The 23,422-nt window shown below is 39.8% G+C and overlaps 1 protein-coding gene across 1 annotated transcript in view; it reads left to right on the top strand.

The window, feature by feature from the left end:
* Window positions 1–23,220, top strand: part of LOC128647634 (C-type lectin domain family 12 member B) — a 299,612-nt gene extending 276,392 nt beyond the window's left edge. The window contains exon 7 of the mRNA XM_053700388.1: window positions 22,106–23,220. Within this exon, the coding sequence (XP_053556363.1) occupies window positions 22,106–22,220 (115 nt within the window). The 3' untranslated portion in view covers window positions 22,221–23,220. The remainder of the gene's footprint in view (window positions 1–22,105) is intronic.
* The last annotated feature ends 202 nt before the right edge of the window (window positions 23,221–23,422 follow it).

Here is a 23,422-nt window from a genome sequence, read left to right as displayed (position 1 = left end):
CAGGTAGGGAACACCACACTCATTAATACAGCTGTAATATGCCACACAGCTTTATACAAGTAGGGAACACCTCACTCAATAATACAGCATGTAACATGCACACTGCTTTACACAGGTAGGAAACACCACACATTTATTAAAACAGCATGTAACCTGCACACAGCTTTATACAGGTAGGAAACACCACACTAATTAATACAGCATGTAACATGCACACAGCTTTTTACAGGTAGGGAACACCTCATTCATTAATACAGCATTGTACATGCACACAGCTTTATACAGGTAGGGAACACCTCACTCAATAACACAGCATGTAACATGCACACAGCTTTATACAGGTAGGGAACACCTCACTCATTAATACAGCATGTAACACGTACACAGTTTTTTACAGGTAGGGAACACCTCACTCAATAACACAGCATGTAACATGCACACAGCTTTATACAGGTAGGGAACACCTCACTCATTAATACAGCATGTAACACGTACACAGTTTTTTACAGGTAGGGAACACCTCACTCATTAATACAGCATGTAACATGCACACAGCTTTATACAGGTAGGAAACACCTAATTCAATAACACAGCATGTAACATGCCCACAGCTTTATACAGGTAGGAAACACCACACTCATTAATACAGCATGTAACATGCACACAGCTTTATATAGGTAGGGAACACCTCATTCATTAATACAGCATGTAACATGCATTCAGCTTTATACAGATATGGAACACCTCACTCATTAATACAGCATGTAACACGCACACAGTTTTATACAGGTAGGGAACACCTCACTCATTAATACAGCATGTAACATGCACACAGCTTTATACAGGTAGGAAACACCACACTCATTAAAAAAGCATGTAACATGCACACAGCTTTATACAGGTAGGAAACACCTCATTCAATAACACAACATTGTACATGCACACAGCTTTATACAGGTAGGAAACACCACACTCATTAATACAGCATGTAACATGCACACAGCTTTATATAGGTAGGGAACACCTCATTCATTAATACAGCATGTAACATGCATTCAGCTTTATACAGATATGGAACACCTCACTCATTAATACAGCATGTAACACGCACACAGTTTTACACAGGTAGGGAACACCTCACTCATTAATACAGCATTTAACACGCACACAGTTTTATACAGGTAGGAAACACCTCACTCATTAATACAGCATGTAACACGCACACAGTTTTATACAGGTAGGGAACACCTCACTCAATAACACAGCATGTAACATGCACACAGCTTTATACAGGTAGGGAACACCTCACTCATTAATACAGCATGTAACACGTACACAGTTTTTTACAGGTAGGGAACACCTCACTCATTAATACAGCATGTGACACGCACACAGCTTTATACAGGTAGGGAACACCTCACTCAATAACACAGCATGTAACATGCACACAGCTTTATACAGGTAGGGAACACCTCACTCAATAACACAGCATGTAACATGCACACAGCTTTATACAGGTAGGAAACACCACACTCATTAATACAGCATGTAACATGCACACAGCTTTACAGGTAGGGAACAACTCACTCATTAATGCAGCATGTAACATGCACACAGCTTTATACAAGTAGGGAACATCTCACTCATTAATACAGCATGTAACATGCACACATCTTTATACAGGTAGGGAACAACTCACTCTTTAATATAGCATGTAACATGCACACAGCTTTATACAGGTAGGGAACACCTCACTCAATAATACAGCACATAACATGCACACAGCTTTATACAGGTAGGGAACACCTCACTCATTAATACAGCATGTAACATGCACACAGCTTTATACAGGTAGGGAACACCTCACTCATTAATACAGCATGTAACATGCACACAGCTTTATACAGGTAGGGAACACCTCACTCATTAATACAGCATGTAACATGCACCCAGCTTTATACAGGTAGGGAACACCTCACTCATTTATACAGCATGTAACATCCACACAGATTTATACAGGTAGGAAATACTTCACTCATTAATACAGCATGTAACGCACACACCTTTATACATGTAGGGAACACCTCACTCATTAATACAGCATGTAACATGCACACAGTTGTATACAGGTAGGGAACACCTCACTCATTAATACAGCATGTAACATACACACTGCTTTATACAGGTAGGGAACACCTCTCTCATTAATACAGCATGTAACATGCACACAGCTTTATACAGGTAGGAAACACCTCACTCATTAATACAACATGTAACATGCACACAGCTTTATACAGGTAGGGAACACCTCACTCATTAATACAGCATGTAACATGCACACAGCTTTATACACATAGTGAACACCTCACTTATTAATACAGCATGTAACACGCACACAGCTTTATACAGGTAGGGAACACCGTACTCATTAATACAGCATGTAACATGCATTCAGCTTTATACAGATAGGGAACACCTCACTCATTAATACAGCATGTAACACGCACACAGTTGTATACAGGTATGGAACCCCTCACTCATTAATACAGCATGTAACATGCACACAGCTTTATACAGGTAGGGAACACCGTACTCATTAATACAGCATGTAACATGCATTCAGCTTTATACAGATAGGGAACACCTCACTCATTAATACAGCATGTAACATGCACACAGTTGTATACAGGTATGGAACCCCTCTCTCATTAATACAGCATGTAACATGCACACAGCTTTATACAGGTAGGGAACACCGTACTCATTAATACAGCATGTAACATGCATTCAGCTTTATACAGACAGGGAACACCTCACTCAATAACACAGCATGTAACATGCACACAGCTTTATACAGATATTGAACACCTCACTCAATAACACAGCATGTAACATGCACACAGTTTTATACAGATAGGGAACACCTCACTCAATAACACAGCATGTAACATGCACACAGCTTTATACAGGTAGGGAACACCTAACTCATTAATACAGCATGTAACATGCACACAGCTTTATATAGGTAGGGAACACCGCACTCATTAATACAGCATGTAACATGCACACAGCTTTATGCAGGTACGGAACACCTCACTCATTAATACAGCATGTAACATGCACACAGTTTTATACAGGTAGGAAACACCTCACTCATTAATACAGCATGTAACACGCACACAGTTTTATACAGGTAGGGAACACCTCACTCATTAATACAGCATTTAACACGCACACAGTTTTATACAGGTAGGGAACACCTCACTCATTAATACAGCATGTAACATGCACACAGCTTTATACAGGTAGGGAAAACCTCACTCATTAATACAGCATGTAACAAGCACACAGTTTTATACAGGTAGGAAACACCACACTCATTAATACAGCATGTAACATGCACACACTTTTATACAGGTAGGGAACACCTCACTCATTAATACAGCATTGTACATGCACACAGATTTATACAGGTAGGGAACACCTCACTCAATAACACAGTATGTAACATGCACACAGCTTTATACAGGTAGGGAACACCTCACTCATTAATACAGCATGTAACACGCACACAGTTTTATACAGGTAGGGAACACCTCACTCATTAATACAGCATGTAACATGCACACAGCTTTATACAGGTAGGGAACACCTCACTCAATAACACAGCATGTAACATGCACACAGCTTTATACAGGTAGGAAACCCCACACTCATTTATACAGCATGTAACATGCACACAGCTTTATACAGGTAGGGAACACCTTACTCATTAATACAGTATGTAACATGCACACAGCTTTATACAGGTAGGGAACACCTCACTCATTAATACAGCATGTAACATGCACACATCTTTATACAGGTAGGGAACACCTCACTCATTAATACAGCATGTAACATGCACACAGCTTTATACAGGTAGGGAACACCTCACTCATTAATACAGCATGTAACATGCACACAGCTTTATACAGGTAGGGAAAACCTCACTCATTAATACAGCATGTAACATGCACACAGTTTTATACAGGTAGGGAACACCTCACTCATTAATACAGCATGTGACATGCACACAGCTTTATACAGGTAGGAAACACCTCAATCATTAATACAGCATGTAACATGCACACAGCTTTATACAGGTAGGGAACACCTCACTCAATAATACAGCATGTAACATGCACACAGCTTTATACAGGTAGGAAACACCACACTCATTAATACAGCATGTAACATGCACACAGCTTTATACAGGTAGGGAACACCACACTCATTAATACAGCATGTAACATGCACACAGCTTTATACAGGTAGGGAACACCTCACTCATTAATACAGCATGTAACATGCACACATCTTTATACATGTAGGAAACACTTCACTCATTAATACAGCATGTAACATGCACACAGCTTTATACAGGTAGGAAACACCACACTCATTAATACAGCATGTAACATGCACACAGTTTTATAAAGGTAGGGAACACCTCACTCATTAATAAAGCATGTAACATGCACACAGCTTTATACAGGTAGGGAACACTTCACTCATTAATACAGCATGTAACATACACACAGTTTTATACAGGTAGGGAACACCTCACTCATTAATACAGCATGTGACATGCACACAGCTTTATACAGGTAGGGAACACCTCAATCATTAATACAGCATGTAACATGCACACAGCTTTATACAGGTAGGGAACACCTCACTCAATAATACAGAATGTAACATGCACACAGCTTTATACAGGTAGGAAACACCACACTCATTAATACAGCATGTAACATGCACACAGCTTTATACAGGTAGGAAACACCTCATTCAATAACACAGCATGTAACATGCACACAGCTTTATACAGGTAGGAAACACCACACTCATTAATACAGCATGTAACATGCACACAGTTTTATACAGGTATGGAACACCTCACTCATTAATACAGCATGTAACATGCACACAGATTTATACAGGTAGGGAACACCTCACTCATTAATACAGCATGTAACATGCACACAGCTTTATACAGGTAGAGAAAACCTCACTCATTGATAAAGCATGTAACATGCACACATATTTATACAGGTAGGGAACACCTCACTCATTAATAAAGCATGTAACATGCACACAGATCTATACAGGTAGGAAATACCTCACTCATTAATACAGCGTGTAACATGCACACAGATTTATAGGGGTAGGGAACACCTCACTCATTAACACAGCATGTAACATGCACACAGCTTTATACAGGTAGGGAACACTTCACTCATTTATACAGCATGTAACATGCACACAGATTTATACAGGTAGGAAATACCTCACTCATTAATACAGCATGTAACATGCACACAGCTTTATACAGGTAGGGAACGCCTCACTCATTAATACAGCATTGTACATGCACACAGCTTTATACAGGTAGGGAACACCTCACTCAATAACACAGCATGTAACATGCACACAGCTTTATACAGGTAGGGAACACCTCACTCATTAATACAGCATTGTACATGCACACAGCTTTATACAGGTAGGGAACACCTCACTCATTAATACAGCATCTAACATGCACACAGCTTTATACAGGTAGGGAACACCTCACTCATTAATACAGCATGTAACACGCACACAGTTTTATACAGGTAGGGAACACCTCACTCATTAATACAGCATGTGACATGCACACAGCTTTATACAGGTAGGGAACACCGTACTCATTAATACAGCATGTAACATGCACACAGCTTTATACAGGTAGGGAACACCACACTCATTAATACTGCATGTAATATGCACACAGCTTTATACAAGTAGGGAACACTTCACTCAATAATACAGTATGTAACATGCACACAGCTTTATACAGGTAGGAAACACCACACTCACTAAAACAGCATGTAACATGCACACAGCTTTATACAGGTAGGAAACACCTCATTCAATAACACAGCATGTAACATGCACACAGCTTTATACAGGTAGGAAACACCACACTCATTAATACAGCATGTAACATGCACACAGCTTTATACAGGTAGGGAACACCTCACTCAATAACACAGCATGTAACATGCACACAGCTTTATACAGGTAGGGAACACCTCACCCATTAATACAGCACGTAACACGCACACAGTTTTATACAGGTAGCAAACACCACACTCATTAATACAGCATGTAACATGCACACAGCTTTATACAGGTAGGGAACACCTCACTCATTAATACAGCATTGTACATGCACACAGCTTTATACAGGTAGGGAACACCTCACTCAATAACACAGCATGTAACATGCACACAGCTTTATACAGGTAGGGAACACCTCACTCATTAATACAGCATGTAACATGCACACAGCTTTATACAGGTAGGGAACACCTCACTCATTAATACAGCATGTGACATGCACACAGCTTTATACAGGTAGGGAACACCATACTCATTAATACAGCATGTAACATGCATTCAGCTTTATACAGATAGGGAACACCTCACTCAATAACAAAGCATGTAACATGCACACAGCTTTATACAGGTAGGGAACACCACACTCATTAATACAGCATGTAACATGCACACAGCTTTATACAGGTAGGAAACACCACACTCATTAAAACAGCATGTAACATGCACACAGCTTTATACAGGTAGGAAACACCTCATTCAATAACACAGCATGTAACATGCACCCAGCTTTATACAGGTAGGGAACACCTCACTCAATACAGCATGTAACACGCACACAGTTTTATACAGGTAGGGAACACCTCACTCATTAATACAGCATGTAACACGCACACAGTTTTATACAGGTAGGAAATACCACACTCATTAATACAGCATGTAACATGCACACAGCTTTATACAGGTAGGGAACACCTCACTCATTAATACAGCATTGTACATGCACACAGCTTTATACAGGTAGGGAACACCTCACTCGTTAATACAGCATGTAACACGCACACAGTTTTATACAGGTAGGAAACACCACACTTATTAATACAGCATGTAACATGCACACAGCTTTATACAGGTAGGGAACACCTCACTCATTAATACAGCATTGTACATGCACACAGCTTTATACAGGTAGGGAACACCTCACTCAATAACACAGCATGTAACATGCACACAGCTTTATACAGGTAGGGAACACCTCACTTATTAATACAGCATGTAACACGCACACAGTTTTATACAGGTAGGGAACACCTCACTCATTAATACAGCATGTAACATGCACCCAGCTTTATACAGGTAGGGGACACCTCACTCAATAACACAGCATGTAACATGCACACAGCTTTATACAGGTAGGAAACCCCACACTCATTAATACAGCATGTTACATGCACACAGCTTTACAGGTAGGGAACAACTCACTCTTTAATACAGCATGTAACATGCACACAGCTTTATACAGGTAGGGAACAACTCACTGTTTAATACAGCATGAAACATGCACACAGCTTTATACAGGTAGGGAACACCTCACTCATTATTACAGCATTGAACATGCACACGGCTTTATACAGGTAGGGAACACCTCACTCAATAACACAGCATGTAACATGCACACAGCTTTATACAGGTAGGAAACACCACACTCATTAATACAGCATGTAACATACACACAGCTTTATACAGGTAGGGAACACCTCACTCAATAACACAGCATGTAACATGCACACAGCTTTATACAGGTAGGAAACACCACACTCATTAATACAGCATGTAACGTGCACACAGCTTTATACAGGTAGGGAACACCTTACTCATTAATACAGCATGTAACGTGCACACAGCTTTATACAGGTAGGGAACACCTTACTCATTAATACAGCATTGTACATGCACACAGCTTTATACAGGTAGGGAACACCTCACTCAATAACACAGCATGTAACATGCACGCAGCTTTATACAGGTAGGGAACACCTCACTCATTTATACAGCATGTAACGTTCACACAGCTTTATACAGGTAGGAAACACCTCACTCGTTAATAAGGCATGTAACACGCACACAGTTTTATACAGGTAGGGAACACCTCACTCAATAATACAGCATGTAACACGCACACAGTTTTATACAGGTAGGAAACCCCTAACTCATTAATACAGCATGTAACATGCACACAGCTTTATACAGGTAGGGAACACCTCACTCTTTAATACAGTATGTAACATGCACACAGCTTTATACAGGTAGGGAACACCTCACTCATTAATACAGTATGTAACATGCACACAGCTTTATACAGGTAGGGAACACCTCACTCATTAATACAGCATGTAACATGCACACAGCTTTATACAGGTAGGGAACACCTCACTCATTAGTACAGCATGTAACATGCACACAGCTTTATACAGGTAGGGAACACCTCACTCATTAATACAGCATGTAACATGCACACAGTTTTATACAGGTAGGGAACACCTCACTCATTAATACAGCATGTAACATGCACACAGTTTTATACAGGTAGGGAACACCTCACTCATTAATACAGCATGTAACATGCACACAGCTTTATACAGGTATGGAACACTTCACTCATTTATACAGCATGTAGATTTATACAGGTAGGAAATAACTCACTCATTAATACAGCATGTAACATGCACTCAGATTTATACAGGTAGGGAACACCTCACTCATTAATACAGCATGTAACATGCACACAGCTTTATACAGGTAGGGAACACCTCACTCATTAATACAGCATTGTACATGCACACAGCTTTATACAGGTAGGGAACACCTCACTCAATAACACAGCATGTAACATGCACACAGCTTTATACAGGTAGGGAACACCTCACTCATTAATACAGCATGTAACATGCACACAGCTTTATACAGGTAGGGAACACCTCACTCAATAATACAGCATGTAAAATGCACACAGCTTTATACAGGTAGAAAACACCACACTCATTAAAACAGCATGTAACATGCACACAGCTTTATACAGGTAGGAAACACCTCATTCAATAACACAGCATGTAACATGCACACAGCTTTATACAGGTAGGAAACACCACACTCATTAATACAGCATGTAACATGCACACAGCTTTATACAGGTAGGGAACACCTCATTCATTAATACAGCATTGTACATGCACACAGTTTTATACAGGTAGGGAACACCTCACTCATTAATTCAGCATGTAACACGCACACAGTTTTAAACAGGTAGGGGACACCTCACTCATTAATACAGCATGTAACATGCACACAGCTTTATACAGGTAGGGAACACCTCACTCATTAATACAGCATGTAACATGCACACAGCTTTATACAGGTAGGGAACACCTCACTCATTAATAAAGCCTGTAACACGCTCACAGTTTTATACAGGTAGGAAACACCACACTCATTAATACAGCATGTAACATACACAAAGCTTTATACAGGTAGGGAACACCTAACTCATTAATACAGCATGTAACATGCACACAGCTTTATACAGGTAGGGAACACCTCACTCATTAATACAGCATGTAACACACACACCTTTATACAGGTAGGGAAAAACTCACTCATTTATACAGCATGTAACATACACACAGTTGTATACAGGTAGGGAACACCTCACTCATTAATACAGCATGTAACATACACACAGCTTTATACAGGTAGGTATCACCTCTCTCATTAATACAGCATGTAACATGCACACATCTTTATACAGGTAGGGTATACATCACTCATTAATACAGCATGTAACACGCACACAGCTTTATACAGGTAGGGAACACCTCACTCATTAATACAGTATGTTACATGCACACAGCTTTATACAAGTAGTGAACACCTCACTCATTAATACAGCATGTAACATGCACAAAGCTTTATACAGGTAGGGAACACCTCACTCATTAATACAGAATGTAACATGCACACAGTTGTATACAGGTATGGAATACCTCACTCATTAATACAGCATGTAACATGCACACAACTTTATACAGGTAGGGAACACCTCACTCATTAATACAGCATGTAACATGCACACAGCTTTATACAGGTAGGGAACACCTCACTCATTAATACAGCATGTGACATGCACACAGCTTTATACAGGTAGGGAACACCATACTCATTAATACAGCATGTAACATGCACACAGCTTTATACAGGTAGGGAACACCTCACTCATTAATACAGCATGTAACACGCACACAGTTGTATACAGGTATGGAACACCTCACTCATTAATACAGCATGTAACATGCACACAGTTGTATACAGGTATGGAACACCTCACTCATTAATACAGCATGTAACATGCATTCAGCTTTTTACAGGTAGGGAACACCTCACTCATTAATACAGCATGTAACATGCACACAGCTTTATACAGGTAGGGATCACCGTACTCATTAATACAGCATGTAACATGCATTCAGCTTTATACAGGTAGGGAACACCTCACTCAATAACACAGCATGTAACATGCACGCAGCTTTATACAGGTAAGGAACACCTCACTCATTAATACAGCATGTAATATGCACACAGCTTTATACAAGTAGGGAACACCTCACTCAATAATACAGCATGTAACATGCACACAGCTTTATACAGCTAGGAAACACCACACTCATTAAAAAAGCATGTAACATGCACACAGCTTTATACAGGTAGGAAACACCTAATTCAATAACACAGCATGTAACATGCCCACAGCTTTATACAGGTAGGAAACACCAAACTCATTAATACAGCATGTAACATGCACACAGCTTTATATAGGTAGGGAACACCTCATTCATTAATACAGCATGTAACATGCATTCAGCTTTATACAGATATGGAACACCTCACTCAATAACACAGCATGTAACATACACACAGCTTTATACAGGTAGGGAACACCACACTCATTAATACAGCATGTAATATGCACACAGCTTTATACAAGTAGGGAACACCTCACTCAATAATACAGCATGTAACATGCACACTGCTTTACACAGGTAGGAAACACCACACATTTATTAAAACAGCATGTAACCTGCACACAGCTTTATACAGGTAGGAAACACCACACTAATTAATACAGCATGTAACATGCACACAGCTTTTTACAGGTAGGGAACACCTCATTCATTAATACAGCATTGTACATGCACACAGCTTTATACAGGTAGGGAACACCTCACTCAATAACACAGCATGTAACATGCACACAGCTTTATACAGGTAGGGAACACCTCACTCATTAATACAGCATGTAACACGTACACAGTTTTTTACAGGTAGGGAACACCTCACTCAATAACACAGCATGTAACATGCACACAGCTTTATACAGGTAGGGAACACCTCACTCATTAATACAGCATGTAACACGTACACAGTTTTTTACAGGTAGGGAACACCTCACTCATTAATACAGCATGTAACATGCACACAGCTTTATACAGGTAGGAAACACCTAATTCAATAACACAGCATGTAACATGCCCACAGCTTTATACAGGTAGGAAACACCACACTCATTAATACAGCATGTAACATGCACACAGCTTTATATAGGTAGGGAACACCTCATTCATTAATACAGCATGTAACATGCATTCAGCTTTATACAGATATGGAACACCTCACTCATTAATACAGCATGTAACACGCACACAGTTTTATACAGGTAGGGAACACCTCACTCATTAATACAGCATGTAACATGCACACAGCTTTATACAGGTAGGAAACACCACACTCATTAAAAAAGCATGTAACATGCACACAGCTTTATACAGGTAGGAAACACCTCATTCAATAACACAACATTGTACATGCACACAGCTTTATACAGGTAGGAAACACCACACTCATTAATACAGCATGTAACATGCACACAGCTTTATATAGGTAGGGAACACCTCATTCATTAATACAGCATGTAACATGCATTCAGCTTTATACAGATATGGAACACCTCACTCATTAATACAGCATGTAACACGCACACAGTTTTACACAGGTAGGGAACACCTCACTCATTAATACAGCATTTAACACGCACACAGTTTTATACAGGTAGGAAACACCTCACTCATTAATACAGCATGTAACACGCACACAGTTTTATACAGGTAGGGAACACCTCACTCAATAACACAGCATGTAACATGCACACAGCTTTATACAGGTAGGGAACACCTCACTCATTAATACAGCATGTAACACGTACACAGTTTTTTACAGGTAGGGAACACCTCACTCATTAATACAGCATGTGACACGCACACAGCTTTATACAGGTAGGGAACACCTCACTCAATAACACAGCATGTAACATGCACACAGCTTTATACAGGTAGGGAACACCTCACTCAATAACACAGCATGTAACATGCACACAGCTTTATACAGGTAGGAAACACCACACTCATTAATACAGCATGTAACATGCACACAGCTTTACAGGTAGGGAACAACTCACTCATTAATGCAGCATGTAACATGCACACAGCTTTATACAAGTAGGGAACATCTCACTCATTAATACAGCATGTAACATGCACACATCTTTATACAGGTAGGGAACAACTCACTCTTTAATATAGCATGTAACATGCACACAGCTTTATACAGGTAGGGAACACCTCACTCAATAATACAGCACATAACATGCACACAGCTTTATACAGGTAGGGAACACCTCACTCATTAATACAGCATGTAACATGCACACAGCTTTATACAGGTAGGGAACACCTCACTCATTAATACAGCATGTAACATGCACACAGCTTTATACAGGTAGGGAACACCTCACTCATTAATACAGCATGTAACATGCACCCAGCTTTATACAGGTAGGGAACACCTCACTCATTTATACAGCATGTAACATCCACACAGATTTATACAGGTAGGAAATACTTCACTCATTAATACAGCATGTAACGCACACACCTTTATACATGTAGGGAACACCTCACTCATTAATACAGCATGTAACATGCACACAGTTGTATACAGGTAGGGAACACCTCACTCATTAATACAGCATGTAACATACACACTGCTTTATACAGGTAGGGAACACCTCTCTCATTAATACAGCATGTAACATGCACACAGCTTTATACAGGTAGGAAACACCTCCCTTATTAATACAACATGTAACATGCACACAGCTTTATACAGGTAGGGGACACCTCACTCATTAATACAGCATGTAACATGCACACAGCTTTATACACATAGTGAACACCTCACTTATTAATACAGCATGTAACACGCACACAGCTTTATACAGGTAGGGAACACCGTACTCATTAATACAGCATGTAACATGCATTCAGCTTTATACAGATAGGGAACACCTCACTCATTAATACAGCATGTAACACGCACACAGTTGTATACAGGTATGGAACCCCTCACTCATTAATACAGCATGTAACATGCACACAGCTTTATACAGGTAGGGAACACCGTACTCATTAATACAGCATGTAACATGCATTCAGCTTTATACAGATAGGGAACACCTCACTCATTAATACAGCATGTAACATGCACACAGTTGTATACAGGTATGGAACCCCTCTCTCATTAATACAGCATGTAACATGCACACAGCTTTATACAGGTAGGGAACACCGTACTCATTAATACAGCATGTAACATGCATTCAGCTTTATACAGACAGGGAACACCTCACTCAATAACACAGCATGTAACATGCACACAGCTTTATACAGATATTGAACACCTCACTCAATAACACAGCATGTAACATGCACACAGTTTTATACAGATAGGGAACACCTCACTCAATAACACAGCATGTAACATGCACACAGCTTTATACAGGTAGGGAACACCTAACTCATTAATACAGCATGTAACATGCACACAGCTTTATATAGGTAGGGAACACCGCACTCATTAATACAGCATGTAACATGTGCACAGCTTTATACAGGTAGGGAACAACTCACTCATTAATGCAGCATGTAACATGCACACAGCTATATACAGGTAGGGAACACCTCACTCATTAATACAGCATGTAACATGCACACAGCTTTATACAGGTAGGGAACAACTCACTCATTAATGCAGCATGTAACATGCACACAGCTTTATACAGGTAGGGAACACCACACTCATTAATACAGCATGTAACATGCACACAGCTTTATACAGGTAGGGAACACCTCACTCATTAATACAGCATGTAACATGCACACAGCTTTATACAGGTAGGGAACACCTCATTCATTAATACAGCATGTAACATGCACACAGCTTTATACAGGTAGGAAACACCACACTCATTAATACAGCATGTAACATGCACACAGCTTTATATAGGTAGGGAACACCTCATTCATTAATACAGCATGTAACATGCATTCAGCTTTATACAGATATGGAACACCTCACTCAATAACACAGCATGTAACATGCACACAGCTTTATACAGGTAGGGAACACCACACTCATTAATACAGCATGTAATATGCACACAGCTTTATACAAGTAGGGAACACCTCACTCAATAATACAGCATGTAACATGCACACTGCTTTACACAGGTAGGAAACACCACACATTTATTAAAACAGCATGTAACATGCACACAGCTTTATACAGGTAGGGAACACCTCATTCATTAATACAGCATTGTACATGCACACAGCTTTATACAGGTAGGGAACACCTCACTCAATAACACAGCATGTAACATGCACACAGCTTTATACAGGTAGGGAACACCTCACTCATTAATACAGCATGTAACACGCACACAGCTTTATACAGGTAGGGAACACCTCACTCATTAATACAGTATGTAACATGCACACAGCTTTATACAGGTAGGGAACACCTCACTCATTAATACAGCATGTAACATGCACCCAGCTTTATACAGGTAGGGAACACCTCACTCATTTATACAGCATGTAACATCCACACAGATTTATACAGGTAGGAAATACTTCACTCATTAATACAGCATGTAACGCACACACCTTTATACATGTAGGGAACACCTCACTCATTAATACAGCATGTAACATGCACACAGTTGTATACAGGTAGGGAACACCTCACTCATTAATACAGCATGTAACATACACACTGCTTTATACAGGTAGGGAACACCTCTCTCATTAATACAGCATGTAACATGCACACAGCTTTATACAGGTAGGAAACACCTCACTCATTAATACAACATGTAACATGCACACAGCTTTATACAGGTAGGGGACACCTCACTCATTAATACAGCATGTAACATGCACACAGCTTTATACACATAGTGAACACCTCACTTATTAATACAGCATGTAACACGCACACAGCTTTATACAGGTAGGGAACACCGTACTCATTAATACAGCATGTAACATGCATTCAGCTTTATACAGATAGGGAACACCTCACTCATTAATACAGCATGTAACACGCACACAGTTGTATACAGGTATGGAACCCCTCACTCATTAATACAGCATGTAACATGCACACAGCTTTATACAGGTAGGGAACACCGTACTCATTAATACAGCATGTAACATGCATTCAGCTTTATACAGATAGGGAACACCTCACTCATTAATACAGCATGTAACATGCACACAGTTGTATACAGGTATGGAACCCCTCTCTCATTAATACAGCATGTAACATGCACACAGCTTTATACAGGTAGGGAACACCGTACTCATTAATACAGCATGTAACATGCATTCAGCTTTATACAGACAGGGAACACCTCACTCAATAACACAGCATGTAACATGCACACAGCTTTATACAGATATTGAACACCTCACTCAATAACACAGCATGTAACATGCACACAGTTTTATACAGATAGGGAACACCTCACTCAATAACACAGCATGTAACATGCACACAGCTTTATACAGGTAGGGAACACCTAACTCATTAATACAGCATGTAACATGCACACAGCTTTATATAGGTAGGGAACACCGCACTCATTAATACAGCATGTAACATGTGCACAGCTTTATACAGGTAGGGAACAACTCACTCATTAATGCAGCATGTAACATGCACACAGCTATATACAGGTAGGGAACACCTCACTCATTAATACAGCATGTAACATGCACACAGCTTTATACAGGTAGGGAACAACTCACTCATTAATGCAGCATGTAACATGCACACAGCTTTATACAGGTAGGGAACACCACACTCATTAATACAGCATGTAACATGCACACAGCTTTATACAGGTAGGGAAAACCTCACTCATTAATACAGCATGTAACATGCACACAGCTTTATACAGGTAGGGAACACCTCATTCATTAATACAGCATGTAACATGCACACAGCTTTATACAGGTAGGAAACACCACACTCATTAATACAGCATGTAACATGCACACAGCTTTATATAGGTAGGGAACACCTCATTCATTAATACAGCATGTAACATGCATTCAGCTTTATACAGATATGGAACACCTCACTCAATAACACAGCATGTAACATGCACACAGCTTTATACAGGTAGGGAACACCACACTCATTAATACAGCATGTAATATGCACACAGCTTTATACAAGTAGGGAACACCTCACTCAATAATACAGCATGTAACATGCACACTGCTTTACACAGGTAGGAAACACCACACATTTATTAAAACAGCATGTAACATGCACACAGCTTTATACAGGTAGGGAACACCTCATTCATTAATACAGCATTGTACATGCACACAGCTTTATACAGGTAGGGAACACCTCACTCAATAACACAGCATGTAACATGCACACAGCTTTATACAGGTAGGGAACACCTCACTCATTAATACAGCATGTAACACGTACACAGTTTTTTACAGGTAGGGAACACCTCACTCATTAATACAGCATGTAACACGCACACAGTTTTATACAGGTAGGGAACACCTCACTCATTAATACAGCATTTAACACGCACACAGTTTTATACAGGTAGGGAACACCTCACTCATTAATACAGCATGTAACATGCACACAGCTTTATACAGGTAGGAAACACCTAATTCAATAACACAGCATGTAACATGCCCACAGCTTTATACAGGTAGGAAACACCACACTCATTAATACAGCATGTAACATGCACACAGCTTTATATAGGTAGGGAACACCTCATTCATTAATACAGCATGTAACATGCATTCAGCTTTATACAGATATGGAACACCTCACTCATTAATACAGCATGTAACACGCACACAGTTTTATACAGGTAGGGAACACCTCACTCATTAAAAAAGCATGTAACATGCACACAGCTTTATACAGGTAGGAAACACCACACTCATTAATACAGCATGTAACATGCACAAAGCTTTATATAGGTAGGGAACACCTCATTCATTAATACAGCATGTAACATGCATTCAGCTTTATACAGATATGGAACACCTCACTCATTAATACAGCATGTAACACGCACACAGTTTTACACAGGTAGGGAACACCTCACTCATTAATACAGCATTTAACACGCACACAGTTTTATACAGGTAGGAAACACCTCACTCATTAATACAGCATGTAACACGCACACAGTTTTATACAGGTAGGGAACACCTCACTCAATAACACAGCATGTAACATGCACACAGCTTTATACAGGTAGGGAACACCTCACTCATTAATACAGCATGTAACACGTACACAGTTTTTTACAGGTAGGGAACACCTCACTCATTAATACAGCATGTGACACGCACACAGCTTTATACAGGTAGGGAACACCTCACTCAATAACACAGCATGTAACATGCACACAGCTTTATACAGGTAGGGAACACCTCACTCAATAACACAGCATGTAACATGCACACAGCTTTATACAGGTAGGAAACACCACACTCATTAATACAGCATGTAACATGCACACAGCTTTACAGGTAGGGAACAACTCACTCATTAATGCAGCATGTAACATGCACACAGCTTTATACAAGTAGGGAACATCTCACTCATTAATACAGCATGTAACATGCACACAGCTTTATACAGGTAGGGAACAACTCACTCTTTAATATAGCATGTAACATGCACACAGCTTTATACAGGTAGGGAACACCTCACTCAATAATACAGCACATAACATGCACACAGCTTTATACAGGTAGGGAACACCTCACTCATTAATACAGCATGTAACATGCACACAGCTTTATACAGGTAGGGAACACCTCACTCATTAATACAGCATGTAACATGCACACAGCTTTATACAGGTAGGGAACACCTCACTCATTAATACAGCATGTAACATGCACCCAGCTTTATACAGGTAGGGAACACCTCACTCATTTATACAGCATGTAACATCCACACAGATTTATACAGGTAGGAAATACTTCACTCATTAATACAGCATGTAACGCACACACCTTTATACAGGTAGGGAACACCTCACTCATTAATACAGCATGTAACATGCACACAGTTGTATACAGGTAGGGAACACCTCACTCATTAATACAGCATGTAACATACACACTGCTTTATACAGGTAGGGAACACCTCTCTCATTAATACAGCATGTAACATGCACACAGCTTTATACAGGTAGGAAACACCTCACTCATTAATACAACATGTAACATGCACACAGCTTTATACAGGTAGGGGACACCTCACTCATTAATACAGCATGTAACATGCACACAGCTTTATACACATAGTGAACACCTCACTTATTAATACAGCATGAAACATGCACAAAGCTTTATACAGGTAGTGAACACCTCACTCATTAATACAGCATGTAACACGCACACAGCTTTATACAGGTAGGGAACACCGTACTCATTAATACAGCATGTAACATGCATTCAGCTTTATACAGATAGGGAACACCTCACTCATTAATACAGCATGTAACACGCACACAGTTGTATACAGGTATGGAACCCCTCACTCATTAATACAGCATGTAACATGCACACAGCTTTATACAGGTAGGGAACACCGTACTCATTAATACAGCATGTAACATGCATTCAGCTTTATACAGATAGGGAACACCTCACTCATTAATACAGCATGTAACATGCACACAGTTGTATACAGGTATGGAACCCCTCACTCATTAATACAGCATGTAACATGCACACAGCTTTATACAGGTAGGGAACACCGTACTCATTAATACAGCATGTAACATGCATTCAGCTTTATACAGACAGGGAACACCTCACTCAATAACACAGCATGTAACATGCACACAGCTTTATACAGATATTGAACACCTCACTCAATAACACAGCATGTAACATGCACACAGTTTTATACAGATAGGGAACACCTCACTCAATAACACAGCATGTAACATGCACACAGTTTTATACAGGTAGGGAACACCTAACTCATTAATACAGCATGTAACATGCACACAGCTTTATATAGGTAGGGAACACCTCACTCATTAATACAGCATGTAACATGCACACAGCTTTATACAGGTAGGGAACACCTCACTCATTAATACTGCATGTAATATGCACACAGCTTTATACAGGTAGGGAACACCTCACTCAATAACACAGCATGTAACATGCACACAGCTTTATACAGGTAGGGAACACCTCACTCAATAACACAGCATGTAACATGCACACAGCTTTATACAGGTAGGAAACACCACACTCATTAATACAGCATGTAACATGCACACAGCTTTACAGGTAGGGAACAACTCACTCATTAATGCAGCATGTAACATGCACACAGCTTTATACAAGTAGGGAACATCTCACTCATTAATACAGCATGTAACATGCACACAGCTTTATACAGGTAGGGAACAACTCACTCTTTAATATAGCATGTAACATGCACACAGCTTTATACAGGTAGGGAACACCTCACTCAATAATACAGCACATAACATGCACACAGCTTTATACAGGTAGGGAACACCTCACTCATTAATACAGCATGTAACATGCACACAGCTTTATACAGGTAGGGAACACCTCACTCATTAATACAGCATGTAACATGCACACAGCTTTATACAGGTAGGGAACACCTCACTCATTAATACAGCATGTAACATGCACACAGCTTTATACAGGTAGGGAACACCTCACTCATTTATACAGCATGTAACATCCACACAGATTTATACAGGTAGGAAATACTTCACTCATTAATACAGCATGTAACGCACACACCTTTATACAGGTAGGGAACACCTCACTCATTAATACAGCATGTAACATGCACACAGTTGTATACAGGTAGGGAACACCTCACTCATTAATACAGCATGTAACATACACACTGCTTTATACAGGTAGGGAACACCTCTCTCATTAATACAGCATGTAACATGCACACAGCTTTATACAGGTAGGAAACACCTCACTCATTAATACAACATGTAACATGCACACAGCTTTATACAGGTAGGGGACACCTCACTCATTAATACAGCATGTAACATGCACACAGCTTTATACACATAGTGAACACCTCACTTATTAATACAGCATGAAACATGCACAAAGCTTTATACAGGTAGTGAACACCTCACTCATTAATACAGCATGTAACACGCACACAGCTTTATACAGGTAGGGAACACCGTACTCATTAATACAGCATGTAACATGCATTCAGCTTTATAGAGATAGGGAACACCTCACTCATTAATACAGCATGTAACACGCACACAGTTGTATACAGGTATGGAACCCCTCACTCATTAATACAGCATGTAACATGCACACAGCTTTATACAGGTAGGGAACACCGTACTCATTAATACAGCATGTAACATGCATTCAGCTTTATACAGATAGGGAACACCTCACTCATTAATACAGCATGTAACATGCACACAGTTGTATACAGGTATGGAACCCCTCACTCATTAATACAGCATGTAACATGCACACAGCTTTATACAGGTAGGGAACACCGTACTCATTAATACAGCATGTAACATGCATTCAGCTTTATACAGACAGGGAACACCTCACTCAATAACACAGCATGTAACATGCACACAGCTTTATACAGATATTGAACACCTCACTCAATAACACAGCATGTAACATGCACACAGTTTTATACAGATAGGGAACACCTCACTCAATAACACAGCATGTAACATGCACACAGCTTTATACAGGTAGGGAACACCTAACTCATTAATACAGCATGTAACATGCACACAGCTTTATATAGGTAGGGAACACCTCACTCATTAATACAGCATGTAATATGCACACAGCTTTATACAGGTAGGGAACACCTCACTCATTAATACTGCATGTAATATGCACACGGCTTTATACAGGTAGGGAACACCTCACTCAATACAGCATGTAACACGCACACAGTTTTATACAGGTAGGGAACACCTCACTCAATAACACAGCATGTAACATGCACACAGCTTTATACAGGTAGGGAACACCTAACTCATTAATACAGCATGTAACATGCATTCAGCTTTATACAGATATGGAACACCTCACTCATTAATACAGCATGTAACATGCACACAGCTTTATACAGGTAGGGAACACCTCACTCATTAATACAGCATGTAATATGCACACAGCTTTATACAGGTAGGGAACAACTCACTCATTAATACAGCATGTAACACGCACACAGCTTTATACAGGTAGGGAACAACTCACTCATTAATACAGCATGTAACATGCACACAGCTTTATACAGGTAGGGAACAACTCACTCATTAATACAGCATGTAACATGCACACAGCTTTATACAGGTAGGGAACACCTCACTCATTAATACAGCATGTAACATGCACACAGCTTTATACAGGTAGGGAACAACTCACTCATTAATACAGCATGTAACATGCACACAGCTTTATACAGGTAGGGTATACATCACTCATTAATACAGCATGTAACATGCACACATCTCTAGCTTTGTGATATACTTTCTTTAGAAGATAGATAAAGGGACATAATCATTATTAATATTATGTAGAATAAATGTATTTTGTTCCTGTGTTTTTTTTTTGTTTACTTTTAAAATCTTTCATTTTTTACACAGATCTGCAAATTATGAGAATGGTTACTGTGGCGTATTGTTTAGAAATACTCCGTATAGTACACCCTGTAAAACAGAATATCGATGGATCTGTGAGAGAAAACCAGCTTTGATCTAACACCAGAGTCACTGGGATTGTCGTGTTTACCAGGAGATGCTTCTCTCAGCGCTGTGATGATCTCTTTATAAGATACAGATGTGTTATAAATAACTATTGCCTGGGACTCTGCTAGTTGTACAGAACTACATGGTCCTTAGCCCTGGGTTACAGATGATCTCCCTCCCTGTCCGACCCTATGCTACTCACTTATAGTATCATATACAGTTCTCACAAACCAATCATTTTACTCTATAATTGCCAGTAACATACATAAAACATTAATTCAGTTTGTGGCATCAGCACATAGAAATGTGATTTGTCTCTTTAGCTACCAGTAACACCCAGAGATTTACCCCCCCTCCCAAGATCTTATAATAAAAGAATCATGTAAATGTATCCCACACCACACAGACCAATGATCTTATTCCCAACGTCCAGTAATATACAGAGATATATGATTTTACAGATTTGTAACAGTAACACACATGACTGATATTGTACTTCACACTAAAGTAATATACTGCTGTAATGTAATATAGTTCTGGCTATTACATATACATTAATTGCAACACACACCTAGATACCATGTTCTGCAAACAGCAGATACATAGGGGCCTATTTAACATTGTGCGAGCGGACATGATCCGATATTGCGGATCATGTCCGCTGCACATCGATAAATGCAGACAGCATACGCTCTCGGCATTTATCATAGCACCAGCAGTTCCAGCTAGGCCACTAGCAGGGGGTGTCAATTAACCCTATCGTATTTGATCGGGTTTATTTCCTGCGATGTCTGTCCACCTCCTGAGAACAGGCGGACAGGTCATGAAGCAGCGGTCTTTAGAACACTGCTCCATAACTTGTGTTTCTGGCGAGTCTGAAGGCTCGCTAGAAACACGGGGCATTAAACTCCGTTTGGAGCTTGATAATTCAGTCCCATGCTATCATTCATACATTGGTCGTTACCCACTGATGTACCCTGTTCTGTATATTAAATGGATGTTACATATATAAATGAGCTGTAATATAGATTCTGATTGCTGTATGGAACTGTCTGCAATAAACAAAGTTATTCTCCTCTACAGATAAGTTACATTCAGCTAGATTACAAGTTTTGCGCTAAACCCGGTGTTTAAATAACGCTCATAATTTAGCGGTATCACAAGCTCTGCCATTACAAGTTACAAAAAAATCCTTCTTGTGTTGTACGTTAAGAT

The sequence above is a fragment of the Bombina bombina genome, chromosome 2, assembly GCF_027579735.1.
Source record: "Bombina bombina isolate aBomBom1 chromosome 2, aBomBom1.pri, whole genome shotgun sequence".
NCBI classification, from domain to species: domain Eukaryota; kingdom Metazoa; phylum Chordata; class Amphibia; order Anura; family Bombinatoridae; genus Bombina; species Bombina bombina.
The sequence above is the reverse complement of the archived record's forward strand: the minus strand, read 5'-3'. Positions and strand labels throughout refer to the sequence as shown.